The 25335-nt window shown below is 41.9% G+C and overlaps 1 protein-coding gene across 3 annotated transcripts in view; it reads right to left on the bottom strand.

Moving 5' to 3' along the window:
• Positions 1-25335, bottom strand: part of ANKRD12 (ankyrin repeat domain 12) — a 129914-nt gene that overhangs the window by 63398 nt on the left and 41181 nt on the right. For all 3 annotated transcript variants that reach the window (XM_038747530.1, XM_038747528.1, XM_038747529.1), the window contains 4 exons: positions 22572-22718; positions 19325-19525; positions 15059-15201; positions 12191-12338 (listed from right to left, as the gene is read on the bottom strand). In XM_038747530.1, the coding sequence (XP_038603458.1) occupies positions 12191-12338; positions 15059-15201; positions 19325-19525; positions 22572-22718 (639 nt within the window). The remainder of the gene's footprint in view (positions 1-12190; positions 12339-15058; positions 15202-19324; positions 19526-22571; positions 22719-25335) is intronic.

Raw genomic sequence — 25335 nt, 5'->3', positions numbered from 1 at the left:
CTCCAGGCTCAGCAGAAGACGGTGCTACTGCTTTTTTAGGTCCATTTTTTTCTGGGGAGTGGGGGCGGGAGTCGGCGTTGATTCCCCAAACCCTAGCAGCCTGCGATTCCTCTGTCTCTTTCAACCCTATGGAAAAGGGGGGTTGTAACCAACCTGCTTGTCTTGTATTTACCCTAATACTCAGAACAGTACTTTCCACATAGTAAGAGCTTAGTACAGTGTTCTGCATATAGCTGGAGCTGAATAAATACCACTGACTAACTGACTGAAGTGCTTAAACACTACTATTATGATTATCCCCTCAGGTAATTGGGATGTTCACCTATCCCAACAAAGTGGGCCGCTCTGGAAAGAAGGTAAGAAACGTGGGGGACAGGTGAGTAGACGTGCTGCTAGATTCTTTTCCTAGCCTAATCCCAAGCTTTCTCTGTGGAAAAAAATGTCGATCCAAACACATTTTAAAAGCATACTTCAGTGTATTATGTTGGAAGAAATACTAAATATTTAAATGGATGTGTTTGCAAGCTCCCCAGATCCCCAAAATGCCTTCTCTTTAAACTGGAAATCCCCTCTTCTAGTGTAATCTGTCTAGTAATCTGTCTTCTGTCTAGTGTAATCTAGCGTACGACTATCTTCATTCCTCTGCTAGTGCTTAATTCAGTGTTTGGCACATAGTAACTGCTTAACAAATACACCATTATTATCATTATCATTATCATTCTGTTGGCAAAATTAAAGGCCTGGAGTATTTATAAAATAACAGCTCCACAATACCTCGTGGACTGCTTTCTGCTACTATAACCTTGAACTGCAATAATAATAATAATAATAATAATAATAATAATAATAATGACGGCATTTATTAAGCGCTTACTATGTGCAAAGCACTGTTCTAAGCGCTGGAGAGGTTACAAGGTGAGCAGGTTGGCCCTCGGGGGGCTCACAGTCAATCCCCATTTTACAGATGAGGGAACTGAGGCCCAGAGAAGTGAAGTGACTTGCCCAAAGTCACACACTGTACTTTCCAAGCACTTAGTACAGTGCTCTGCACACAGTAAGTGCTCAAGAAATAGGATTGAATGAATGAATGAACTGACTCTTGGATGAACACTGGGCCAGATAACGGGATTGGAGGATGGGAGCCAGAAGCCTAAATTTTATAAGAATTAAAATGTCAGTGTAAAATGCTAGAGACATGCTTGAGATCTAAATCAAAAACAAACTTTCAGGCTTTGGGACTCTGATTAGCCCAAACCGATTACACAGAGGAAAAAGTAAACCTGGCTTTTAAGGTCTGGATCACTGTGACTTGTCTCCCTCTGCCACTTCCTCAACAGCTGACAGAAACATTAATCCTGAAGGCAAGGGAACCAAAATCAATTCAGCCCCTTCCAGTCCCGATATTTTCTGTTAATAAAAACGGAACTAAAGCTTGTCCTCCCAAGTGAGGATATTTTAACTAGAACTCCTGGCACTGGAAAAAGGAGAGGTACTTTCCTCTCTGCTGGGAGACTTTGTCAGATGGGAAGTTTTGCATTGTATTAGCAGAAAAGAGATGGGCGGGAAAGGGGAAATACAATTAGTAGTTCACAACCAATATCAAGAAAAAAACACAGATTTGTTATCGCACATTAATGTCCTGATATATGAATTACTACTCAATGAAATTACTGATTTCATCTCTGAAGAAAAGGAATGGTATCACTACTGAGATTGAGTCACTAAAGGCACTTGATAAAATTACCCAGTCTCAACTGATCCATCTACAGTATTGTACTATATATATCTAGTACATCGAGGTCCTTTTAACCATGACTAGACAAAACATTTATTTTACCAGAAAATATAATATCCAAAGCAGAAACTACAGGTTTCATACACTAAGCCAGAAGGTCTTTAAGGACGATGCTCAAATATCACTGTCTTCGGAGAGCCTGAGTCTCGAATAACCTGTAACAGACAAGATCTCATCCTCTATAGCCATGTGACAGACTCACTCAAATTACTAAGAATTTTAAATTCTTTTCAAGTAAAACCAGTAAGCTCATACAGGCCAATTGAAATAAAAATATTGATTCAGATATTTAGGGTCTCTTTTGAGGATCAGCTGATAATATACGGATTAACCATTAAAATGCAAATTCTGATTCCAAGATATTTACTACTTAGAAAGTTTTCTTGTTTCTGGAAACTCAATTTCAAATTCTTCCCATTTTTTTTTCCCCCTTTTAGCATCCCAAATTCTGAATCATAAATATTTCCACTCAATTGTAAACATTAAAAAAATGAAAACTAGCTAACTTGGATGCTACATTTATTTTTATTTATTTTCAAATACACTTGACAGAACCACCCCCGCCCCACGGCTAATTTAAAACATATGGCAATATGTTTTGAGTGGCGATATTTTAAAGATAAAGATTGTGGCCTAACCACATATCTATGAAAAAATAAAAGAAACATGCATGGATGAAGGCTGCATACTACACAATGCAAAAAGGGAATGTTACATTTTAATAAGAACCTGTCACCCCAAAACACACCACAAATAAATTCTTTGAATGTAAGCTGCTAGGGTTTGCCAAGACCAAACTGATGGGTTTGTTTGCCCCCGCCGCTCACCAGTTATTGAACTGAGTTTTGGTTCCACTGCCATGAAGATTAAAATAACAGTCCTGTATAAACTTGACTTGTTTTAATCATTGGTATTTCAGCACATTTTGTCTTCAATCACAGCTCAAGGACCAGGGCTGAGCTACTACTGCCTTTATTAGTTTCTCACAGGTGAAATGTACTTTTACTGAAATATCCTTAAAATTATTTCAAATTCAACCCCCCAACTCTGCTGATATTTTCCGTAAACCTCAACAATGAAGAACGATGACTCTCAAGGAACCCCTTTGAAATCCAAACTTCTACATGGATATCAAAGATTATAGTTTCTATTTGGACAGTCAGGACATACTGCTTCAACAAACATTAATCTCCCTTGAGGGTACCCATGGCTCTTTCAAGACCAACTTTAAGGGTGTGAGATGGGGTAGAATATTTTATTAAATATGTGGTATTTAATAGATAATTGAGTCGGTGGGGGGCCCGCCTCTGGATTCTTACATGCCAATTCAACACCTACTTCTGAATCTGAATCAATTGGTAGTTGTTGCTCTCATTAATTTTTAGGCTCTGGGGGCCATACTTCATCCCTGAAGCTCCTTCGCTTGGCTTGATGAGTCTCCTGGAAAGAATTAAGTACGAGGCCCAGTCTTCACTTCCCCACTGAAGGAGAAGAGGTAATGGTGCACGTACATTTTCAGAGCCATTTCGAAAGTCTTCCAGGAGTAGCAGGGAGCTGTTGAGCACTGGAAAGACTTCCTGCTGCAGGGACACCCTAAATTCAATTACATATCCATGAAGCTGAAGCACCTGTCACTTTTGCTAGTTAACTAAATAATGACAAATGTAAATTCACAGGGAAAGATTATGCACTTAGTCGACTATCTAAGCCTTTTTTTGTTTTCCTTCCTTTTCCCTTCTGTTCATTCACGTAAAGGCCAGAAGGGAAGCAAGAGAAACAAGAAACACATTTTAATGACTTGAAATCTGTAAACACAGGGTTCAGTGTGGGAGTATTTGCAATTATTGATTAACTGGAACCTGATAATTATTCGGAGAGTTAGAACAGTTCTGCAATCCATATCCCCAGGCACCACGGATGACTGAGAATGGCCTGAGACCACTTTTCAAGTTCCAAAATTCTGATATAGAATTAACCTTAAAACACATCTAGAAGAATTAAACTAAAAAAATGCCATTCTGGGTAACAAAAATAAGTGAATTTAACTATAAATTATATCTAGGAAGCCTATTTTTTTTTCTTAACTCCAATTGAAGTTTTAAAGACTAGAAAGTATAGAAAGTAGGTTCTTAGCAAGTAGATTACTAAAATAATCCATTAAGTAATATGACTGCCAGCTTCAGGTGGGACAGGGACTGTGTCCAATCTAATGATCTTGTATTTATCTCGGTGCTTACCACACAGTAAGTACTTAACACCATAACTGGTTTGAAGAGAAGCAGCGTGGTCTGGTAGAAAGAGCACAGTCCTGGAAGTCGGAGAACCTGGGTTCTAATCCTGACTGTGCTGCTCTTCTGCTGGGTGACCTTGGGCAAGTCATTTAACTTCTCTGTGCTTCAGTTCCTTCATCTGCAAAATGAGGATTCAATACCTGTTCTCCCTCCTAACTTAGACCGTAAGCCCTCTGTGGGACCTGATTATCTTGCTCCTACCCCAGAGCTTAGTACAGTACTTGCTTGGCACACAGGAAGGGCTTAACAAAAAACCAAAACTGTTATTACTACGACTGTTAAGATGGATCAATAACCACCTGGAGTGAATATTTAATATCTTAATGGGTTCCCTTTAAAGATATAAATGAATCCGCAGGCTTCAAGATAGAGGCGTTTTCTTGAGAACCAAATATGGGTCATTTTAGGTCACATAGGTATTTTAAATTTAATTTTTAAACATAATTATCCCTTCAATTGAATTTCTAAATTCTAGGTTGGTTTCAGTTTTTCAAAACATTCGAGATACATAGCTGGAACAAATCTGTCACTGAAATTTTTTTTTAAATCATCATAGAAGACAGGCTAGCCAATCTGTCTGAAGCAAGTCCAGTGTCTATTGCCATCACCCTCCACTCTTACGTCTGCTGTTTCAGAATTGGCAAAACCAAAGTGCTCAATCTCTGGGAGAAAAGATGCTCAGGTTCCCAGCAGCCCAATGATGATGACGGTGGCGTTTAAGCGCTTACTATGTGCCAAGCACTGTTCTAAGCGCTGGCACTGTCCCAATCAATTATGAGTAATGAAAACCTCACTGTGTTAAGTGACCGGCCAGCAGATACTTGCAAACTGCTTTCCTGGCACCCTAGCTGGTGTGGAATTAAAGCGCGTGCTTAACAAATGTGTTTATTTTGTTTCTATAGATGGTGATTAATGGTGCATGGATATTATGCAGCCTAGTAACTGGGTACTAATTATTAACCAACTCCGAACATAAACCACCTCCACAAAACCTATTTTTTTGTACTGAGGGAGTGGGATAGGTGATGAGGGAGGAAATGTGAGGAAGTAATAAGTGAGGCAAAAGAAACCCTGCCATCAAAAAACACCACTCAACATTTTAAATACACAATTCACAAATGTGCTTCATTTAATCCAGCCCAGTAGCCAGGATATGTATCTTTGGCTAAAAAAAACCAACAACAACAAAAACAACAACAAAAAAACCCTGAAATATCTAACGCAGAAAATTCATGATTTTATTGATGTTTAAAGTTTGCCTTCATATTTTTCTCCCTTCATCATCCAAATTTTTGACTGCTACAAGTCAGACTACGTCCTCTTAATATTAGAATAATGAATGTTTGAAATTTATAACTTTAGTCTATTTTGGATGCTGATTCCTCCAAAGTAGCAGCATAAAGTGTGTCTGTCACATGGATGACAAAATTGTGATGCACCATGTGGTGACAATGCAATCAGGCTTCCCATTTTTCAGAAGTTATGGACGTTTAAAATAATTTCTTCTCAAATTAGCTCATGACCGAGTCTTACAAATCAAACAAAATGTTTTGATCAAGTCAGATCTAATAAGGACCTCAGGTAAAATAAATAACGAAACTTTGGGTACATTCATCAGTGGTTTTTAGCAACTCTTAATATCTCTGTGTGATACTTACTGATCTTTCTGTATCATTCTTGGAGGGACCTTGATCAAGCAATAATTCAGGTAGAACATATTCACCAAGTAGAAATTAAATATTCTGTAAAAACCAATACATCGCTAATGAACATATGAATCAGTCATTAAGTTACGTGAAAAATGGCTCTGGAAGCAGTGCTTGTCCACAATAAAACATACCACTTATAAACTAAAACTACATCGCTCTACATTGAAAATTTTGTTGAATGATGAATGATGACAACATGATGAAGAAAATATTCATGACCAAAAGGTACTTTTTCAGTAACAAAATGGATGAAATGACAAAACTATTACAAATACCAATAGTTCAGAATGAATTAAGGTTTTAAATTGGTATTTAAATTTAAATTTTTAAATTTTAAATTTTCATTAGGTATTCACTGAAAAATACCAGAGGGCTTAATTATTTAATCTCAATTTATGAGACTTCTGCTATCCTGGCAACTACTAGTCATGAAGATCATGGAACGTAAGTTCAGTTCACAGAAGTGCCTGTTTCCATATATAAACCACACCTGTATGATTTCTCACCAAAAGCAAACAAGGATTTATGATAATCTCTGTAAAATCTTTCACTTTGGAATGAAAAATAATTAATCCCCCTACTTATCTTTCCTTTTTGTTAAAAAAAAAATGTGGTTCTGCATTGCCTCTCCACTCCCATTTAAACTTGTTTTCCTGTAGACTGTAAGCCTCTTGTGATCAGGGAAAGGGCCTCCAACTGGTATATTGTACTCTCCCAAGTGCTTAGTATAGTGCTCTGCACACAGTAAGTGCTCAACAAATATGACACTGTCACAGAAGAAGAGGTGAGGAGTGAGAGAGAAGAGAGAGGTAGAAAGGATGAGGGAAAGAGGGAGGGAAGGGAGATAGAGAAATAGAGAAAGAGAGAGAGCGCACACATGCAAGCATGTGTTCCTAAGGAATGAATATTTACTGCACAAGGAATAAACAAGGGAGAATAAAGAGGGGAATGAAAAAAACATAGGGAGTAGGGAGAAGGCAAAGTTACAGACCCAAGGGAAAAAAAGTAAAAATACAGAACCCAGATCTTGAGGTTGCTCTTCCTTCTTCAGTGCCTGCCCTATGCGTTATCTCCTTTTCAAGACTTGTGAGAAGGTGAAGGGTTAAAGAAGAGAGGAAATGTGAAGTAATTTCAATGGTCACAGTGCTAAGTGTAAATGTTCAGTGTCGTTGCCATTTTTAGGTGTCTTTGTGATTCGGCTTGAAAAATGCTTGCCTTTTAACCCAACTTAATTTGGTGCCAGAGAAATACAGTATGCGTATAATTCAATTAAAAAGGGTTCCAGGTTGGCTCCTTAACGTGACTGAGACAAAAATCTCTGCCAGAGAAAGTCTTCTCAAATTCAGACAGGTCTTTAAAAAAAAAAAAAGAAACTCAGTCTTCTATTTTGATAAATGTTTATATTTCACGATTCCTGAGGGAAGAGTGAAATATACCTCTGGGACTGGCAATTTGCAGTTTCTGTTTTAATCTAATACCAACACCCACATTTGTCTTTTTTGCTTTGCTGTAGTTTACTAAGTCACTATCCTGCTGTGGAGGCAAGGTTGTAAAATTACTAGCTTCAATTGTATGATCTAACCCAGCTGGCCTAGGATGGGGTAGATTATCAGATAATTAATCACATGGGTTGCACTGTTTAAGTGGGAGGAGACACAGGCACTGAATCCCCATTTCTTAGTTGAGGAAACTGAGCAAAGAGAAGTTAAGTGACTTGCCCACGGTCAAACACCATGCAGGTGACAGAGCTAGAATTAGAACCCAAGTCGTCTGACTCGCAGGCCCGTGCTTTTTCTGCTAGGCCAAGCTGCTTCCAGGTAAATAAAAAAAATATTGGGAAAACTGACACGGAGTTGGGTGGGGAGGAAGGGAAAGTTTAAAGAGGAACAGGAGACGCAGGCCTAGTGGAAAGAGCATAGGTCTATGCGCCAGGAGACCTAATTTCTAGTCCCAGTTCTACCACTGGCTTGCTGGGTCACCTTGGGCACTTGATCTCTTTGAGCCTCAGTTTCTTCATCTATAAACTGGGGATAAGAGACCCTCTTCCCCTTTCCTTAAGAGTGTGAACCCCAAGTGCGACTGGGACTGGGACCAACCTGGTTATTTCACATCTACCCCGGCACGTAACCCACTAGGCACTTAATACCATAGTTTTAAATTACTATTACCAAAGATGTCAGAGTGGGAAGACTGAAGTAAAACTTTACACCATTGTTACTCCACTAACCAGAGCATTATTTCAGATTAAGAAAGTGCTGAAATACACATTATTCAATAGTGCTCTCATGAAAAAGTGCTCAAAGAAAAGCATTATAATGGTGATCCCAATAATTTTTATTAACTAACCATTTGGGAACAAAATGATCTGAAAACAGTTTTTCAATATAAAAATCTGGCCTGGGTCTAAATCTGTATGGGCAACTGCCTGTTAAACTCCAAAATGGCATTAGTAGGGGTTGTGATGAACAACGCCCTAGTATTTTTGGTGTCCACACACATTACTACTACTGCTAGTTGAACAACACCAGGAATGCTGGTGTTAGCAAGCCTCAATCAATCAATGCTATTTATTGAGCGTTTACTATGTGCAGAGAATGGATTTGGGAGAGCATGATACAACAGAATAAGCAGACACGTTCTCTGCCCAAAATGAGCTTACAGTCTTAAGAGACCTCCTGTTGGACGGTCAACATTCATATTTTTCAGTTCTCAGCCATTTCCCTCCATCTGTGAAATCCCCCGGATGGCCTTGGGCAGTTCTTGAGTCCAGAATGACTGAAAGCAGAGGATTATAGAGGCAGAAAATGGTGAAGGATAATTTGTTCTCCTTCGTAGCAGATATCAATTAAGGATATATGTGGACAATCTCATGCAAAAAGTATCCTGTTCATAACAACTTCCATCTATCATTTTTCATCCAAAGTTGGAACTTAAAGAAAAAAGTCACAGTGGCATTGACAATCATGTTATCGATTCCAGCCATCTATATATGGATTCTGTTTCTCAAGCTTTCACATTCATTACATCACAAGGACTTCACAACATCTTTTTGAAACAGGGAGGGTGGGCATCATTTATCCCTCTTTTAGAGATGAAGAAATTGAGGCACTGTGATGTCCAGTCCCGCTTGCTCCCACACTCAGGAGGGAGAGGAAGAAGTTACTTTGTGGTGCCCTTACCTTAGGGAAGTTTAAATACTTAGCCAAGCCAGTCAGAGGGGAGAACTGGAGGGTATGTAATGGGGTGAGGCAGTGAAGATAGAAGACACTCCACCATCATGAAGGTGAAAGAGGTTGCCACTGTGTGCCTGGGAAATCAGGAAACAGGGAAGGCTTGTGCTGGGACTCTGGAGGGATCGGAGATAGTTCTGGTGAGGTTTAGGATACTTTAGAGGTTCAGGGTCAATCATTCAATCATATATATTAAGCGCTTACTGTGTGCAGAACACCGTACCAAGCCCTTCGGAAAGTACAACTATAAACAGTGACAATCCCTGTCCACCACAAGCTCACAGTCTATGGAGGGAGAAAAACACTATACAAATAAATAAAATTACAGATACATACGTAAGTGCTGTGGGGCTGGGTGGGGAGGAGAGCAAAGGGAGAATAAGGGCAATGCAGAAGGGAGTGGGAGATGAGGAAAAGTGGAGTTTAGTCTGGGAAGGCCTCGGAGCAGATGTGCCTTCGATAAGGATTTGAAGGGTGGGAGAGTAATTGTCTGTCGGATTTGAGGTGGGAGGGTGTTCCAGGCCAGCGGCAGGATGTGGGCCAGGGGTCGGGGGCAAGACAGGCAAGATTGAGGCACAGTGAGAAAGTTATAAGATGAGCGAAGTATGTGGGCTGGGTTGTAGAAGGAGAGTAGTGAGGTAAGGTAGGAGGGGCAAGGTGATAGAGAGCTTTAAAGCCAACGTTGAGGAGCTTTTGTTTGATACAGAGGTGGACAGGCAACCACGGGAGATTTCTGAGGAGTGGGGTGACGTGCCCTGAATGTTTTTGTAGAAAGGTGATCCGGGCAGCGGAGGGAAGTATGGACTGGAGGGGGGAAAGACAGGATGTTGGGAGGTCAGCAAGGAGGCTGATGGAATGATCTAGGCGGGATAGGATGAGTGACTGTATTAGCACGGTAGCAGTTTGGATGGAGAGGAAAGGGAGGATTTTAGCGATGTTGTGAAGGTGCGCACGGAAGGCAATCCAGCAGCGAGGACTCTGGAGGAGCAAGGCTCCTGTCCCTGAGGGGGAGAAAGGACATGGAAAGGCTCTGCTTCAAAGGCCTTGAAGAAGGTGACACTGGAAACGGAAACACCCTGAAAGAAGAGGGGAAAGAACCAGAGGAATCTGATCCCTGGGGGGTCTACAGGGAAGTACAGAGGGTCCTGGGGGCAAAAGTATTAGATCTACGGAGAGACGGTTTAAACCAGAATTACTTTCACTGTTAACAAATTAAGAAACTACTATACTATTAAGATCTCAGATTGTGGAGGTTGCCTGTGGTTGGGACTGACAGAGAAGCTGTGGGGGTTGGGGGAGGGAGAACGGGGACATGTGGACCTGGAAAACCGTAGGAGGGGGGTGGTTGACTAGTTCCCGATGACCCCCTTGCTTTCAGGGAAACACCTGGTCTTCAATCAAAGGGTGGTGGTAGAAACAGAGGTGCAAGGACTTGGGGTACAATAAGCAGAAGGATCCCAAACTTGAGTTTAAAGAATGGACGAACTGGAAGGCTTTAGACCCAAGGGAGGCTAACCGGGGACCAGATGCTCCTAAAGTAACTGTGGGGACTATTTTGGCTGGGATTAGGGCCGAGACCCCCAAGTTACATCAGAGGAGTGAGAAGCTAAGTGACCTATCATAGCATTTCTGTAGCAGATCCAGGCTACAGCTCAGGTCTCCTGACTCTTCCCTGCAGCTTTCTCCACTGGGACGCTGTGGCCCAGTATTAGCTGATTTTCAAACTGTACACTATTAACGCTGGGAGATACTGGGAACACTTTTCAACCTGCCATTTCAGTTTGCCTTGTTGCTGACTTCTAGCACAGACTTATTTCCTAAAGAAGCAGAGAAGCTGCATGGTCTACTGGAAAGTCTGGGCCTGTTAGTAAGACGATCTGGGTTCTAATCCCAGGTCTTTTACCTGCCTGCTGTGTGACCTCGGGAAAGTCACAACTTCCCTCTGCTTTCGTTTCCCTATCTCTATAAAGGAGCTATGCTACCCATTCTTCTTTCCCCTTAAAACTGTGAGCGCATGTGGGACGGGAACTGTTTCTGATCTGCTTACATTGTTCTATCCCAGCTCTTTGCATAGTGCTTGGCACATAGTAAATGCTTACAAACACCACAATTATTACTTTTCTCTATCTCACCTAACTTCTGCCAGGGTAAAGTATGGGGTCATTAGTACCAGGCTATGGAAGAAGGCAAATCAGGGCATCCTGCGGATCTGAAATGTTTATGAGAGGTCTGAAGGGGAAAGGCAATTCATTATTAATTCCCCACAGGAACTGTCACTCTATTTGGCTGCTTTAGTCTGCTCAAAATAAATTCACTGCTTCTCTCATCATTCCTCTTTCCTCCTTCATCCCTTCTCCCATAGCATAGCATCAAATAAAGGAGAAAACTGAAAAGGGCTCTTTCTGCTCCTCCTTACTAGTTGTGAAGAATTATGCTCCAAGCACTAGCAACAGCATACACTTTCACATCACTGTAGTTTTGGGTTTTTTTTTTTGTGGTATGTTGTCAAAGGCTAATTTCACTTTAATTAATAAGCCTCTACTTACCTAATAAGAGTGCTGAGAAAATTATCATCATTATGGCCATTAAAGTTTACACTCAAAATTTCTCAGAGAAAAGATACAACATGAATAAAAGATGTGCTAATTAATTCTTAATTATCATTTAACTACTGGAACAAATTGTGTGGTAATCATAGAATTAGCAAGTAGAGAATATATCCTGGGCCAGTTCAGAAAATCAGAAGTTCAGCTAACTACACAAGATTGGCAGGTTATACAATTTTGTTTAATTATCAAGGTTTGTTTTGATCACCTAATTTAGCTTCAGTTTGGGTAGCTGGTCAAATAAGACTTCATTTGAAGGAGTTTGAAATTTTAATATTTTCCAAGGGGCTCTGCAGTCAGGCCTATGAACCCATGAGTTAGAGAAAGACTTCATGAATTCTTTTGTAGGAAATCAATGCAATTTTCTTTGGAATATAATGACACTAATGTCAGAGAGGCTTTTAGGATCACTTAACACTTGTACAAAGTCATGGACAATCAGAGAGACAAACATTCAGTGATGGACAAGGGATTTACCATATACTGAACCAATACATAATGTTCTTTCAAATAAAGCAACCAAAAAGACAGATTTAGAATGGATTCTTTTGCAACTAACCTGTATAAATTTCCTCATCGTCAGAGAGAGGAATTTCTCTTTTCAGCAAGAGTTCCAGTTCCTCTGTCTCTGCCACATCCACCGGTCGCTCCCCATGTTTGTTGGCCTGAAATGCATTTCCGCCGTGTCGAAGTAGCAACTTCACAATCTGCAATATTACGTAGTATGTGGTTTCGTTTTTTCACAACAGGAGGATTAAGAAAAAAGCTAAACTCTTCCACAATATGCAAACAGAGATAAATTGATAGGGGCACTCAAATTCACAATCAAAATTCCAAGAATGACATACCTTAGGTATTGTAAATGAATGATTTATAATATTTCTAAATGTAGCAAATTGGAGATTTTAACAAACCAACGGACTACAAAGGGAAAAATGAACAGCTTCTCCTTCTGGTCAAACTTCAATTACTGAATGAAAGCCCAGCTGTGGCTAATTAAAATTACACAAATTCAACATCAACCACACATTAGGTGGAGGAACGTGCCTATGTGACAGACTATACTAAACCTTTAACTGAATGATCAAGTGTTGACTGTCGAGCTGCTTCAAAGGGAAGGAAACTGTGAAATGTTTCTAATTCTATATGTCTGACTTTTCAGAGAGGCAGGGCCCAGGAGACGTCGTCAGTTCTCTTTCCTGCCCCTGTGGGAGAGGGCCAGGTTAAGTTGCAGCCAACAGGATGCCATGAGCCACTTACTGGCAGCTAATTTAGGCACGTCGATTGGAAAACTTAATGCTCTCATGCCCTTTCCAAAGGGGAAATGGGAAAGAATTACATATTAGCCAATCAAGCATCCCTAGAAAGCCTAGCATAGGTCTTCTTCACAAACAAAATGGTGCCCACAGCAAGCAGTGGTATTTTTTGAGCAATTACTGTGCGCAGAGCACCATCCTAAGGATGTGGGAAAGCAGATGGGAGTTGGTAGACACAATACCAGCCCACAAATTGAAGGATCCCCATTCCTTCAAAAGGAGAGATAGTAAATGCCTTTATTTAATCCCTGCTGCTAAATTGACATTTGGTTCCCTGACACGCAGCCAGAAGCCTTTTTCACTAGGCCTCATTGTCACCCTATATCCCAATTGGAAGAGGTATGTGTTTCAAGAGAGGATCAAAAGCCTTAAAGTAAAAATCTTCAAAAGCTGTGCATTAATGAAATGGATCCTCTACTACATTACTAAGAGGAGCTTCTTGCGCTGAAGATGACCCAAAATTGCGGTGAAAGAAAAAGCAAAGGGAAAAAATGGATTTAGCACCAAGCGTACATGAACAAAAGGTAAAAAACCGCCCAAAAACTACAATTTACATGATGAGAACAATCATTCCTTTGTTTTGTACTTTTACTTTCCTAAGCCACTGTCATATCTCATTTTAAAAAGCCTCAAAAATCTCCAGTGGCTACCAATCAATCTGCGCATCAGGCAGAAACTCCTCACCCTGGGCTTCAAGGCTGTCCAACACCTCGCCCCCTCCTACCTCCCCTCCCTTCTCTCCTTCTCCAGCCCAGCCCGCACCCTCCGCTCCTCCGCCGCTAATCTCCTCACCGTACCTCGTTCTTGCCTGTCCCACCATCGACCCCCAGCCCACGTCATCCCCCGGGCCTGGAATGCCCTCCCTCCACACATCCGCCAAGCTAGCTCTCTTCTTCCCTTCAAGGCCCTACTGAGAGCTCACCTCCTCCAGGAGGCCTTCCCAGACTGAGCCCCTTCCTTCCTCTCCCCCTCGTCCCCCTCTCCATCCCCCCATCTTACCTCCTTCCCTTCCCCACAGCACCTGTATATATGTATATATGTTTGTACATATTTATTACTCTATTTATTTATTTTACTTGTACATATCTATTCTATTTATTTTATTTTGTTATTATGTTTGGTTTTGTTCTCTGTCTCCCCCTTTTAGACTGTGAGCCCACTGTTGGGTAGGGACTGTCTCTATATGTTGCCAATTTTGTACTTCCCAAGCACTTAGTACAGTGCTCTGCACACAGTAAGCGCTCAATAAATACGATTGATGATGATTTTATCCCAACACCATCTCTATAGGATAGGAGGAAAAATCTCCAGTGGCTACCAATCAACCTATGCATCAGGCAGAAACTCCCCACCCTGGGCTTCAAGGCTGTCCATCACCTCACCCCCTCCTACCTCACCTCCCTTCTCTCCTTCTACAGCCCAGCCCGCACCTTCCGCTCCTCTGACGCTAAACTCCTCACTGTGCCTCGTTCTCGCCTGTCCCACCATCGACCCCCGGCCCACGTCATCCCCCTGGCCTGGAATGGCCTCCCTCTGCCCATCCGCCAAGCTAGCTCTCTTCCTCCCTTCAAAGCCCTACTGAGAGCTCACCTCCTCCAGGAGGCCTTCCCACACTGAGCCCCCTCCTTCCTTTCCCCCTCCATCCCCCCCGCCTTACCTCCTTCCCCTCCCCACAGCACCTGTATATATGTATATGTTTGTATGTATTTATCACTATTTTATTTGTACAGATTTATTCTATTTATTTTATTTTGTTAATATGTTTTGTTCTGTTCTCTGCCTCCCCCTTCTAGACTGTGAGCCCACTCTTGGGTAGGGACCGTCTCTATATGTTGCCAACTTGTACTTCCCAAGCGCTTAGTACAGTGCTCTGCACACAGTAAGCGCTCAATAAATACGACAATGAATGAATGAATATTATTACCCTCATTTTATAGATGAGAAAATGGAGGAACAGAAGTTGTGACTTGTCCACGATGACTTAACAGTAAGTGGCACAGCTGCTACTTAAACTGAGTGTCTAAACTCCCAGCCCCTTTCTGTTTTTACTAGAAGATTACCTTTGCTGATACATTTGAACAAACTCTAGATTTTTAAACGGTCGCACTTACATCTCTGTGCCCACTACTTGCAGAATCATGCAACGGAGTGTCATCATCTAGTCCTTGAGTGTTCACATCTGCTCCTGCTGCTATCAGGACCTTAGCAACGTCGTAATAACCAACATTACAAGCTTCATGCAGTGGGGTCCAACCTGAAGTGAGACAATCAAGATTTTGTCCATTAAAATGTTATTCAGCAAATGAGCATAGGCAGAAGCTGGCATACATGCTTATGTGTGTTTTCATAGTCATTAGCTGGATAAAATGCAGTTAATAATTTATAGTACTTAAGATGGTAATACAGCATTTGTCGAGAAGCCTTTGTAAAGACTAGAACAAATTCATAGAATTTGAATTTGAAGCAGCGTGGCTCAGTGGAAAGAGCCCAGGCTTTGGAGTCAGAGGTCGTGGGTTCAAATCCCCGCTCCACCACTTGTCAGCTGTGTGACCTTAGGCAAGTCACTTCACTTCTCTGGGCCTCAGTTACCTCATCGGTAAAATGGGGATTAACACTGTGAGCCCCCCGTGGGACAACCTGATCACCTTGTAACCTTCCCAGCGCTTAGAACAGTGCTTTGCGCATAGTAAGCGCTTAATAAATGCCATCATTATTATTATTCATAATTATACTTTTCTATTAACTTCATTAAAAAGGGTGCTAGGCAACTTTCTGCTTTAGCTCTCTAGCCTAACCTGCTGCATTAGCAAGCATTCGCTACTCCAAGAAAAGTGAGTCAGACATAAAAAATCAACACTAGTGTCAAGTACTGAAACTACTTGAAATCACAACTGAGGAAGAAACTTGATTTTTTTTTTTTTACTGATGATTCATTTTATATTGTTATTAGAGCGGGACATACTTGAGTGCGTATATTACTTAAAACGCCAATGTGGGACTCTCATTGTCAACCATATTGGGCACACCAAAACATGTGGTTTTGTTTGTTGTGTTCAGTGCCTGGTGCTGTTTTCTCTTTTGACTCCTTGCCTCTCACCTTACTTCGGGCAAACGCTTTTACGAAAATAGAGCCCACTCCATTCTTTCTGGTCACCTGTCATGCTGGTTTTCAGCTGGGGTGTGGCATTCCCTGCGGCCTTGCTTTATTATGTCCTTAAAACCTTTCCTTTGCCCTTCTTCCGTTCTGGGTTCCAATTCAGCTCTCCTTCGGGCAGCTGTCTGGGTTACCTGCTACCATTCACTCATTCTCCCCGCCCGGCCCACATAGCATAGTTGTGCTTCAATTCTAGGATGCCAGTGACCTTGTTTCGCCATATGACTTTGGGGACAGTCCATAAATGTCACTATCATTTATGACAAATGATAAATTGTCATAAATGATGGGACTATCAAGGAGCCAGATGCGGCACCTGTGCAGTCCTGGTCTCGTAGCCACACAGAAGGTTGGACGACATTAGATTTTTGTAAACCTTTAGTTTAGTTTGGAGCCTGATACCATGCTGCCGCCCCACGGTTTGACAATCTTCCAAAGTATGTGCTATTTTTTTTTTTAATGGCATCTGGTAAGCACTTACTACGTGCCAGGCACTGTAGTAAGCCCTGGGGTAGATACAAGCTAATCAGATGGGACAGGATTCATGTCCCACATGGGGCTCACAGTCTTCACCCTCATTTTACCTGTATGTATATACATATATATATATATATGTATATATATATATACACACACACACACACACACACACACACACATATATATACATACATACATATATATACATACATACATATATATGTGTGTGTGTATATATATATACACATATATATGTGTATATATATATATACATATATACCTGTATATATGGTTGTACATATTTATTACTCTATTTATTTATTTATTTTACTTGTACATATCTATCCTATTTATTTTACTTTGTTAGTATGTTTGGTTTTGTTCTCTGTCTCCCCCTTTTAGACTGTGAGCCCACTGTTGGGTAGGGACTGTCTCTAGATGTTGCCAATTTGTACTTCCCAAGCGCTTAGTACAGTGCTCTGCACATAGTAAGCACTCAATAAATACGACTGATGATGATGATGATGATTTTACCGGCGAGGTAACTGGGGCATTGAGAAATGAAGCTACTTGCCCGAGGTCGCACAGCAGACAAGTGGCGGAGCTGGAATCAGAACTCAGATCCTTCTGATTCCCAGGCCCGTGCTTTATCATCAATCGTATTTCATCCTCATCAATCGTATTTATTGAGCGCTTACTGTGTGCAGAGCACTGTACTAAGCGCTTGGGAAGTACAAATTGGCAACATATAGAGACGGTCCCTACCCAACAGTGGGCTCACAGTCTAAAAGGGGGAGACAATCCACTAGACCACGCTGCTTGGGTTTTCTCCTTCCTTTAGTCTTGATCAGTGTACTGTCCCAGAAACAGTTTGGTGACAACACTTAGATCTGCGTTGCCAATATATGTGGTTGGGGTGTTTGGTTTCTTTAGATATTTACATATTTACATTTCTATTTACATTACATATTTACATTACATTAATGTACATTTCTATCCTACTTATTTTATTTTGTTGGTATGTTTGGTTCTGTTCTCTGTCTCCCCCTTTTAGACTGTGAGCCCACTGTTGGGTAGGGACTGTCTCTATGTGATGCCAATTTGTACTTCCCAAGCGCTTAGTACAGTGCTCTGCACATAGTAAGCGCTCAATAAATACGATTGATTGATTGATTGATTGATTTAGATGTCAGTCTGCAGTGACCGGCTGATTTGGTGAATTCAGCTGAGAAGCAGCGTGGCCGAGTGCAAAAAGCGCGGGCTTGGGAGGCGGAAGTCATGGGTTCTAATCCCAGCTCCGCCACTTGTCAGCTGTGTGACTTTGGGCAAGTCACTTCCCTTCTCTGGGCCTCAGTTACCTCATCTGTAAAATGGGGATTAAAACTGTGAACCCCACGTGGTACAACCTGAAGACCTTGTATCCATCCCCGTGCTTAGAACAGTGCCTGGCACATAGTAAGCGCTTAAACGCCATCATTATTATTCTTTTTTATGTGCCGTGGCATGTGTTTCTGGATTTGTACTTCTCGGGGGCAGTCGCCTGCACACTGAAATCCTGAAATGAATATCTCTAGGGTTTTGGATGATGCTCGAAGTCTGCCGAGTTGGAAGAGGGCCCCAGGGCTGCAGAAGTATACAGGTCTCTTATGAGACGGGACTGTGTCCGTGTCCAGTGTTTAGCACAATTCTTGGCACACAGTAAATCAATCAATCAATCAATCGTATTTACTGAGCGCTTACTGTGTGCAGAGCACTGTACTAAGCGCTTGGGAAGTACAAGTTGGCAACGTATAGAGACAGTCCCTACCCAACAGGTTGTCCCACGAACGAGATAAATCCTGGTTCACCTGTATCTATCCCAGGGCTTAGTACAGTGCCCGCCACAGAGTAAGCGCTCAACAAATACCATAAAAAAACACCCCTGGAATCCCGAGATCACCCTGCATCATTTCTCTATTTATTTATTTTATTTGTACATATTTATTCTATTTATTTTATTTTGTTAATATGTTTTGTCGTCTGTCAACACTTAACAAGTACCACTATTATTATCTTCCAGAATGGTTGCATAAAATAAAAGTGGGCATAACTGGGACACATTCCCTGCTTTACTCCACTGACACTGGGAAAGACAGGACAGGATAGGGATAATGTATGCCTTACTACTATTGTACTTTCTCAGGGGTTTAGCATAACAGTGCCTCACACTCACTAGGCGTTCAATATATGCCACTGATAGAATGAATCATAACCACGGTAAATGAGGAAAAGAGAGACCAAGATATGGTCAAGAATGACAAAAGTCAATAGGAATTAGGATAAAAACCCAGATGTTTTAAGAAATCCCCTTAGTTCACCGTGTCACTCTACAGTGACTACTGCTTTACACTGAAATTGATTTTGTTTCCAATAAATATAATCAGTCACTTTCAAGTTTGTTAAAAGTTCAGTAAAGATGAACTCTGACTCCGATCCTATTTCACTTGGGCGGTGAATATCTTTTAGAAAGTCAATTAAAAATCTAAGTTTTGTTGATTAGATTTGGATGAACTGTTGATCAGCTGATGAGAAGTTTTAAAATAGTGTGCTCTTTAGTTTTAGTAATGAGTTCCCAAACATATCTAAAAATGAAAAATAGAATTAAAGTTTGATCCTATGATGTGTTTTAGGAATGAAATTAACATTTTCAGAAGCAGAAAGGAGCATGAACTTTGCATATGCCTTGCATGCACATTAACCTTACCTGCAAAATCTTTCACATTCACATTTGCTCCTAAACTTATCAGTTCTTTGACTTGCTTAGCATCGCCCCGTATAGCCGCCATATGTAAAGGAGTTTCCCCACGTTCGTTGCGTTTATTGACTTTGTCCTTTTGCCGCGATGAGGAGTTTGGAGTTTTCTTTTGGGCTGGTGTGGTCTGTAAGGAATGATTTGGCGTGGAATCTAGGAGTAAAGGAAATAACTTGAGTATTTTGGAGGTTTAAAGTTTACCTTTTCAGCTAAACCTTAAATTTCAGCAAAACCTGAGACATCCTACTTAAAGCTGCAGCTAATTTAGTTTCTAAGTCATGAGAGCAGAAGGAGTACTTATTTTTCATCCACCCCAGATACCTATTGACTCACGCTTCACTCCTTCAACATCAACCTACCCACTATACCTCCATCTCACCTGTCTCATCCACCCCTGGCTCACAACCCACTCCCTCCTGCATGAAGTTCCCTCCCTCTTTATATCTGACAGAATACCACTCTCCCCATCTTCAACGCCCTACTAAACGTATATTCACTCAATCATATTTATTAAGCGCTTACTGTGTGCAGAGCCCTGCTTGGGAAAGTACAATACGACAATAAAGAGTGACAATCCTGCCCACAACGGGCTCACAGTCTAGAGGCGGGGAGACAGACATCAGTACAAATAAACAAAATTACAGATATACGCGTAAGTGCTGTGGGGCTGGGAGAGGGGGGAAGAGCAAAGGGAGCAAGGAAGCCCTACCTGATTAGCCTCTTCTCTCCCCACCCCACCTTCCTTCTCTTTAAGTCATATCATCATCATCATCATCAATCGTATTTATTGAGCACTTACTATGTGCAGAACACTGTACTAAGCGCTTGGGAAGTACAAATTGGCAACATATAGAGACAGTCCCTACCCAACAGTGGGCTCACAGTCTAAAAGGGGGAGACAGAGAACAAAACCAAACATACTAACAAAATAAAATAAATAGAATAGTTATGTACAAATAAAATAAATAAATAAAGTCATATAGTACAGTGCTCTGCACATAGTAAGCGCTCAATAAATACGATTGATGATGATACGTCCTTCGTGTCCATCCCCTCTAGCACTTCAATATTCACCCCATCCCTACCCTCAAGAGCGCGTCTGCACGTGTACATTTAGTACAGTGCTTTGCACACAGTAAGCACTCAATAAATGCCCTTGAATGCACTCAACGAATGCTTACATTCTGTGGCTCCCTTCTCTTCCTCCCTTCAAAGCCCTACTGAGAGCTCACCTCCTCCAGGAGGCCTTCCCAGACTGAGCCCCTTCCTTCCTCTCCCCCTCGTCCCCCACTCCACCCGCCCCGTCTTACCTCCTTCCCTTCCCCACAGCACCTGTATATATCATCATCAATCGTATTTATTGAGCGCTTACTATGTGCAGAGCACCGTACTAAGCGCTTGGGAAGTACAAATTGGCAACATATAGAGACAGTCCCTACCCAACAGTGGGCTCACAGTCTAAAAGTCTATATGCATATATGTATGTTTGTACTTATTTATTACTCTATTTTACTTGTACATATCTATTCTATTTATTTTATTTTGATTAATATGTTTGGTTTTGTTCTCTATTTCCCCCTTCTGGACTGTGAGCCCACTGTTGGGTAGGGACTGCCTCTATATGTTGCCAACTTGGACTTCCCAAGCGCTTAGTACAGTGCTCTGCACATAGTAAGCGCTCAATACATACGATTGATTGATTGATTGGCTTCACTGATTTTGTCTCTCCCACTGGACTGTGAGCTCCTTGCACTCTCCCGAGAAATTAGTGTGGTAGCCTGCACACTGTACGTGCTCAATGAATGGCACTGATTGCTGTATGCACCACGGCCCCTGCCAGCAGGAGATGAGAGGGGGGAAAAGGGGGAAATGCTAAGCCGGGGCTCCTCTCCCTCCATGTCTGGATAGTCGGGCCCCAGCACGGCCTCTTTTCCTCACGGGACAGGGAGATAGTTCCATTGCTCACTGTCTGGCTACAACCTCAATCCCCTGGCAGCTGGGGTCCGCAGACTCAACAGCTGCTCTAACGGGCCCCCCAAGCGGGAACCCCCTAGTGTAGCCCGCTACATCTCCAGGCCCCTTCCCCGTCTCCTGCGGCAGCAGGAATCCATCATTCGAGCAGTCATTATTTACTGAGCGCTTATTATTAATCGAGCAGCACGGCCTAGTGGATAGAGCACAGGCCCGGGAATCAGAAGGACCTCCGGTTCTAATCCCGGCTCCGCCGCTTGTCCACTGTGTGACCTCGGGCAAGTCACTTCTCTGTGCCTCGGTTACCTCATCTGTAAAATGGGGGTTAAGCCTGCGAGCCCATGTGGGACACGGACTGTGTCCAACCTGATTACTCTGTATCTAACCTGGAGCTTAATACTGTGCCTAATACCATTAAAAAAAAAAAAATACTTGACATTGCTTTTAGACTGTGAGCCCACTGTTGGGTAGGGACTGTCTCTGTATGTTGCCAATTTGTACTTCCCAAGTGCTTAGTACAGTGCTCTGCACATGGTAAGCGCTCAATAAATACGATTGATGATGATGATGCTGCTAAGTTTTATAGCTAAGAAGTTTGTAGTATATGTTGGCTGGAGATTTGCTGCACTATGGTAAACGTTCAGAGTATGGAGCGAGAATTAAAAATGATGCTCTGATTCAAAATATATGATCCAGCTGAATATGTGAAAAAAGAACAGTGTTGTAAGCTATTTTCTGTTTTCTTTTTGTTTATGATTGGGAGATGAAAAATAACGGGGCAAGAGAAAAGCTTTATTTCCAAAAACACCAACAGGGTAAGGTTGTCAATTCTGTCAGAAGGTGCCAAAGAGGAACAGAACAACCCTGGCACTGGCATTCTTCTACACGGAGTCGAAAGTAATGAGTTCCATTCAAACAAAGCTACATGGCCTTGTAATGACTTTCTGGGGAAAATAGGAATTTTCCTATCCAGGTTGCTGATGCTGAACAAACACCAGAGCAGTTAAGATAAAATATTTGCTAGAAAGAAGACTTAGAGGCAAAATCAACTTAATATAAAAGCATTAAAGACGGATCATTCAGCAATATAAAATAGATGAAAACTTCAAAACACTAAATGCTGCTTAAATTCAAGAATTTTCATATCACAAATATAAAATACAGTTGGGACTGACAGAGGCCAGACCAAGGAGGAGAAAAATCACATCTCAATTACAGTTGGATTCACCTGGACTGTTGTCTCTTGCTGTCATCTGCATTAAAAGGGCCATCTGCTTGCGCTCGGACAACGGATAACCAAAAAGAATGCTAACTGGTGTTGATTTCTTATTTCCTGCTTCTTTTTTGGTCTTCTTCTTCTCCGGGCCTTCTTTTTCTGGAAGTAGAAGATTGTGAAATGTGATAAAGAGAAACTGAAGCACATGCATTTTCCAGGTAGAGGGAAGAATGAAATTTTCTTTTCCTCTTTAGCAGGATATGAACTTCAGATACGGATAATCCTCACTCAGGAAGGTAAGAAGATAGTAGAATAAGAAAACAAGTTTTCCACTTTGAAAGCTTAAATTACCAAGAATAAACTACCGAGTTTAGTCTACATCATGCTTACATTCTAAAATGCCTCTACTGAGACTTGAATTTTATCAAGGTGTCAAAAGTGTATGTCAGAATATTGATGAGAGATACACAAATCCACATCAGGAGCTACACAAGATTGTCCTTCATTGTGGTGTAGTGTTTGCGGCCGACCCTCCTGCTTGCTTTGTTAGTCTTCATCTCCCGGCATTACAATCTTCTCCAAATTCCTTGCTCTCTTTGCTGGAACTGCTACTGCTGTTTTCCACATGTCCACAGCTACCGTAAAAAGTGACATTCTCCTTCACTGTATATTTAAACAATTTCTTCTGACTCATTTACAGTTACCACACTTCGGCACATCATTCTGCAGCTAGTTTCTAAGTTTCTGCTGTCATTTTTTTTTTCATACGGAATTTGTTAAATGTTTACTATGTACCAGGCGCTGTACTAAGCACTGGGGTAGATGATGATGATGATGGCATTTGTTAAGCGCTTACTATGTGCCAAGCACTGTTCTAAGCACTGGGGGGATATACAAGGTGATCAGATTGTCCCACGTGTCACAGTCTTAATCCCTATTTTACAGATGCGGGAACTGAGGCACAGAGAAGTTACGTGGCTTGCCCAAAGTCACACAGCTGACAAGTGACGGAGCCGGGATTAGAACCCATGACTCTGACTCTCAAACCCAGGCTCTTTCCACTGAGCCATGCTGCTTCTCTAATGATAAAAGATAAAAGGTTGGACAAAGTCCACATCCCACACGGGGCTCTGTCAATCTCCATTTTACAGATGAGGGAACTAAGGCTCACAGAAGGTTGAGCGACTTGTCCAAAGTCACCCAAAGTCACCCGAAAGGGATGGGAGGGAGTTGGGATTAGAACCCACGTCCTCTGACTCCCGGACTCATGCTCTTTCTGCTAGGCCACACTGCTTCCCACTCATTTTTTAAACATGCTCTACACAGCAACTATGCAGTGGACATATTTTCAGTACTGATGCTTGTGTTTCAGGACATTTTAAATTGGCCCATAAGTAGTAGTACGGTAAATCCAGATTATGCAGATGTATAAGAGACTAGTACCAGTCACATTTGCCTTCAGCTGTTCCGTAGCTGGACTCCATGTTACCACTACTGTCAGTCTCCCCCAAAATGTGACATCCTCGTTATAAGGTATTTTTTTTTTACATTTATTCATTCTTTTGCCACCATCATCATCATCATCAATCGTATTTATTGAGCGCTTACTGTGTGCAGAGCACTGCACTAAGCGCTTGGGAAGTACAAGTTGGGAACATATAGAGACGGTCCCTACCCAACGGCAGGTTCACAGTCTAAAAGAGATGGGAAAGGAGGAGGGAAGGAGATGGGGAAGGAGGAGGGGAAGGAGGAGGAAAGGAGATGGGAAAGGAGGAGGGAAGGAGATGGGAAAGGAGGAGGGAAGGAGATGGGGAAGGAGGAGGGAAGGAGAAGGGAAAGGAGGAAGGAAGGAGAAAGGAAAGGAGGAGGGAAGGAGATGGGGAAGGAGGAGGGAAGGCGATGGGGAAGGAGATGGGAAGGGAAGGAGATGGGAAAGGAGGAAGGAAGGATAAAGTAAAGAGGGCAGGAGTCCGGAGCGGCCCGTGTGCTCACGCACAAGTAAACACTTGGGAGAGTACAACAGAGTTGGTAGATACATTCCCTGCCCACAACAAGCTTTCAGTCTAGAGGAAGCTTATCACCATACAAAGTGTTGTTTATGCACAATGATTGAGTAACTGGATTTAATTTTGCACTGTTTAAGAAGGTCCTTGGTTTTACGAAGGGTTCACAGAGTTAGTTTCTAGAATCTAATGGAGACCGGTTGAGCAGTCCATTCCCAGGAAATCTTACAATCTGTTTTTCACCCATTTTCCCCTATTAAATTCTGCCTTCAATAAAAGGACTTCTTCTTCTTGTAAGTCTTCAATTTACAAATCTATCCAACTTGGTTAATATACAGACTTACAGCGTGGCTCGATGGCAAGAGCCCGGGCTTTGGAGTCAGAGGTCATGGGTTCAAATCCCGGCTCTGCCAATTGTCAGCTGTGTGACTTTGGGCAAGTTGCTTCACTTCTCTGGGCCTCAGTTCCTTCATCTGTAAAATGGGATGAAGACTGTGAGCCCCCCGTGGGACAATCTGATCACCTTGTAACCTCCCCAGCGCTTAGAACAGTGCTTTGCACATAGTAAGCGCTTAAAAAATGTCATTATTATTATTATTTAAGAAGTAGCTTGGCATTGGTGGAAAGAGCATGGGCCCATTAGCCAGAAGATCAGGGTCCTAAATCCCAGTTCTGTCACTTGCCTCCTCCATGGTCTTGGCCAAATCACCTAATTTCTCTCTCAGTTTCCTCATCTGTAAAGTGGCAATTAAATCCTACTCATCTTACTCAGA

This window comes from Tachyglossus aculeatus, chromosome 5 (genome assembly GCF_015852505.1).
Source record: "Tachyglossus aculeatus isolate mTacAcu1 chromosome 5, mTacAcu1.pri, whole genome shotgun sequence".
Lineage (NCBI taxonomy): Eukaryota > Metazoa > Chordata > Mammalia > Monotremata > Tachyglossidae > Tachyglossus > Tachyglossus aculeatus.
Note: the sequence above shows the minus strand (reverse complement) of the source record. Positions and strands in the feature narration are given on the sequence as shown.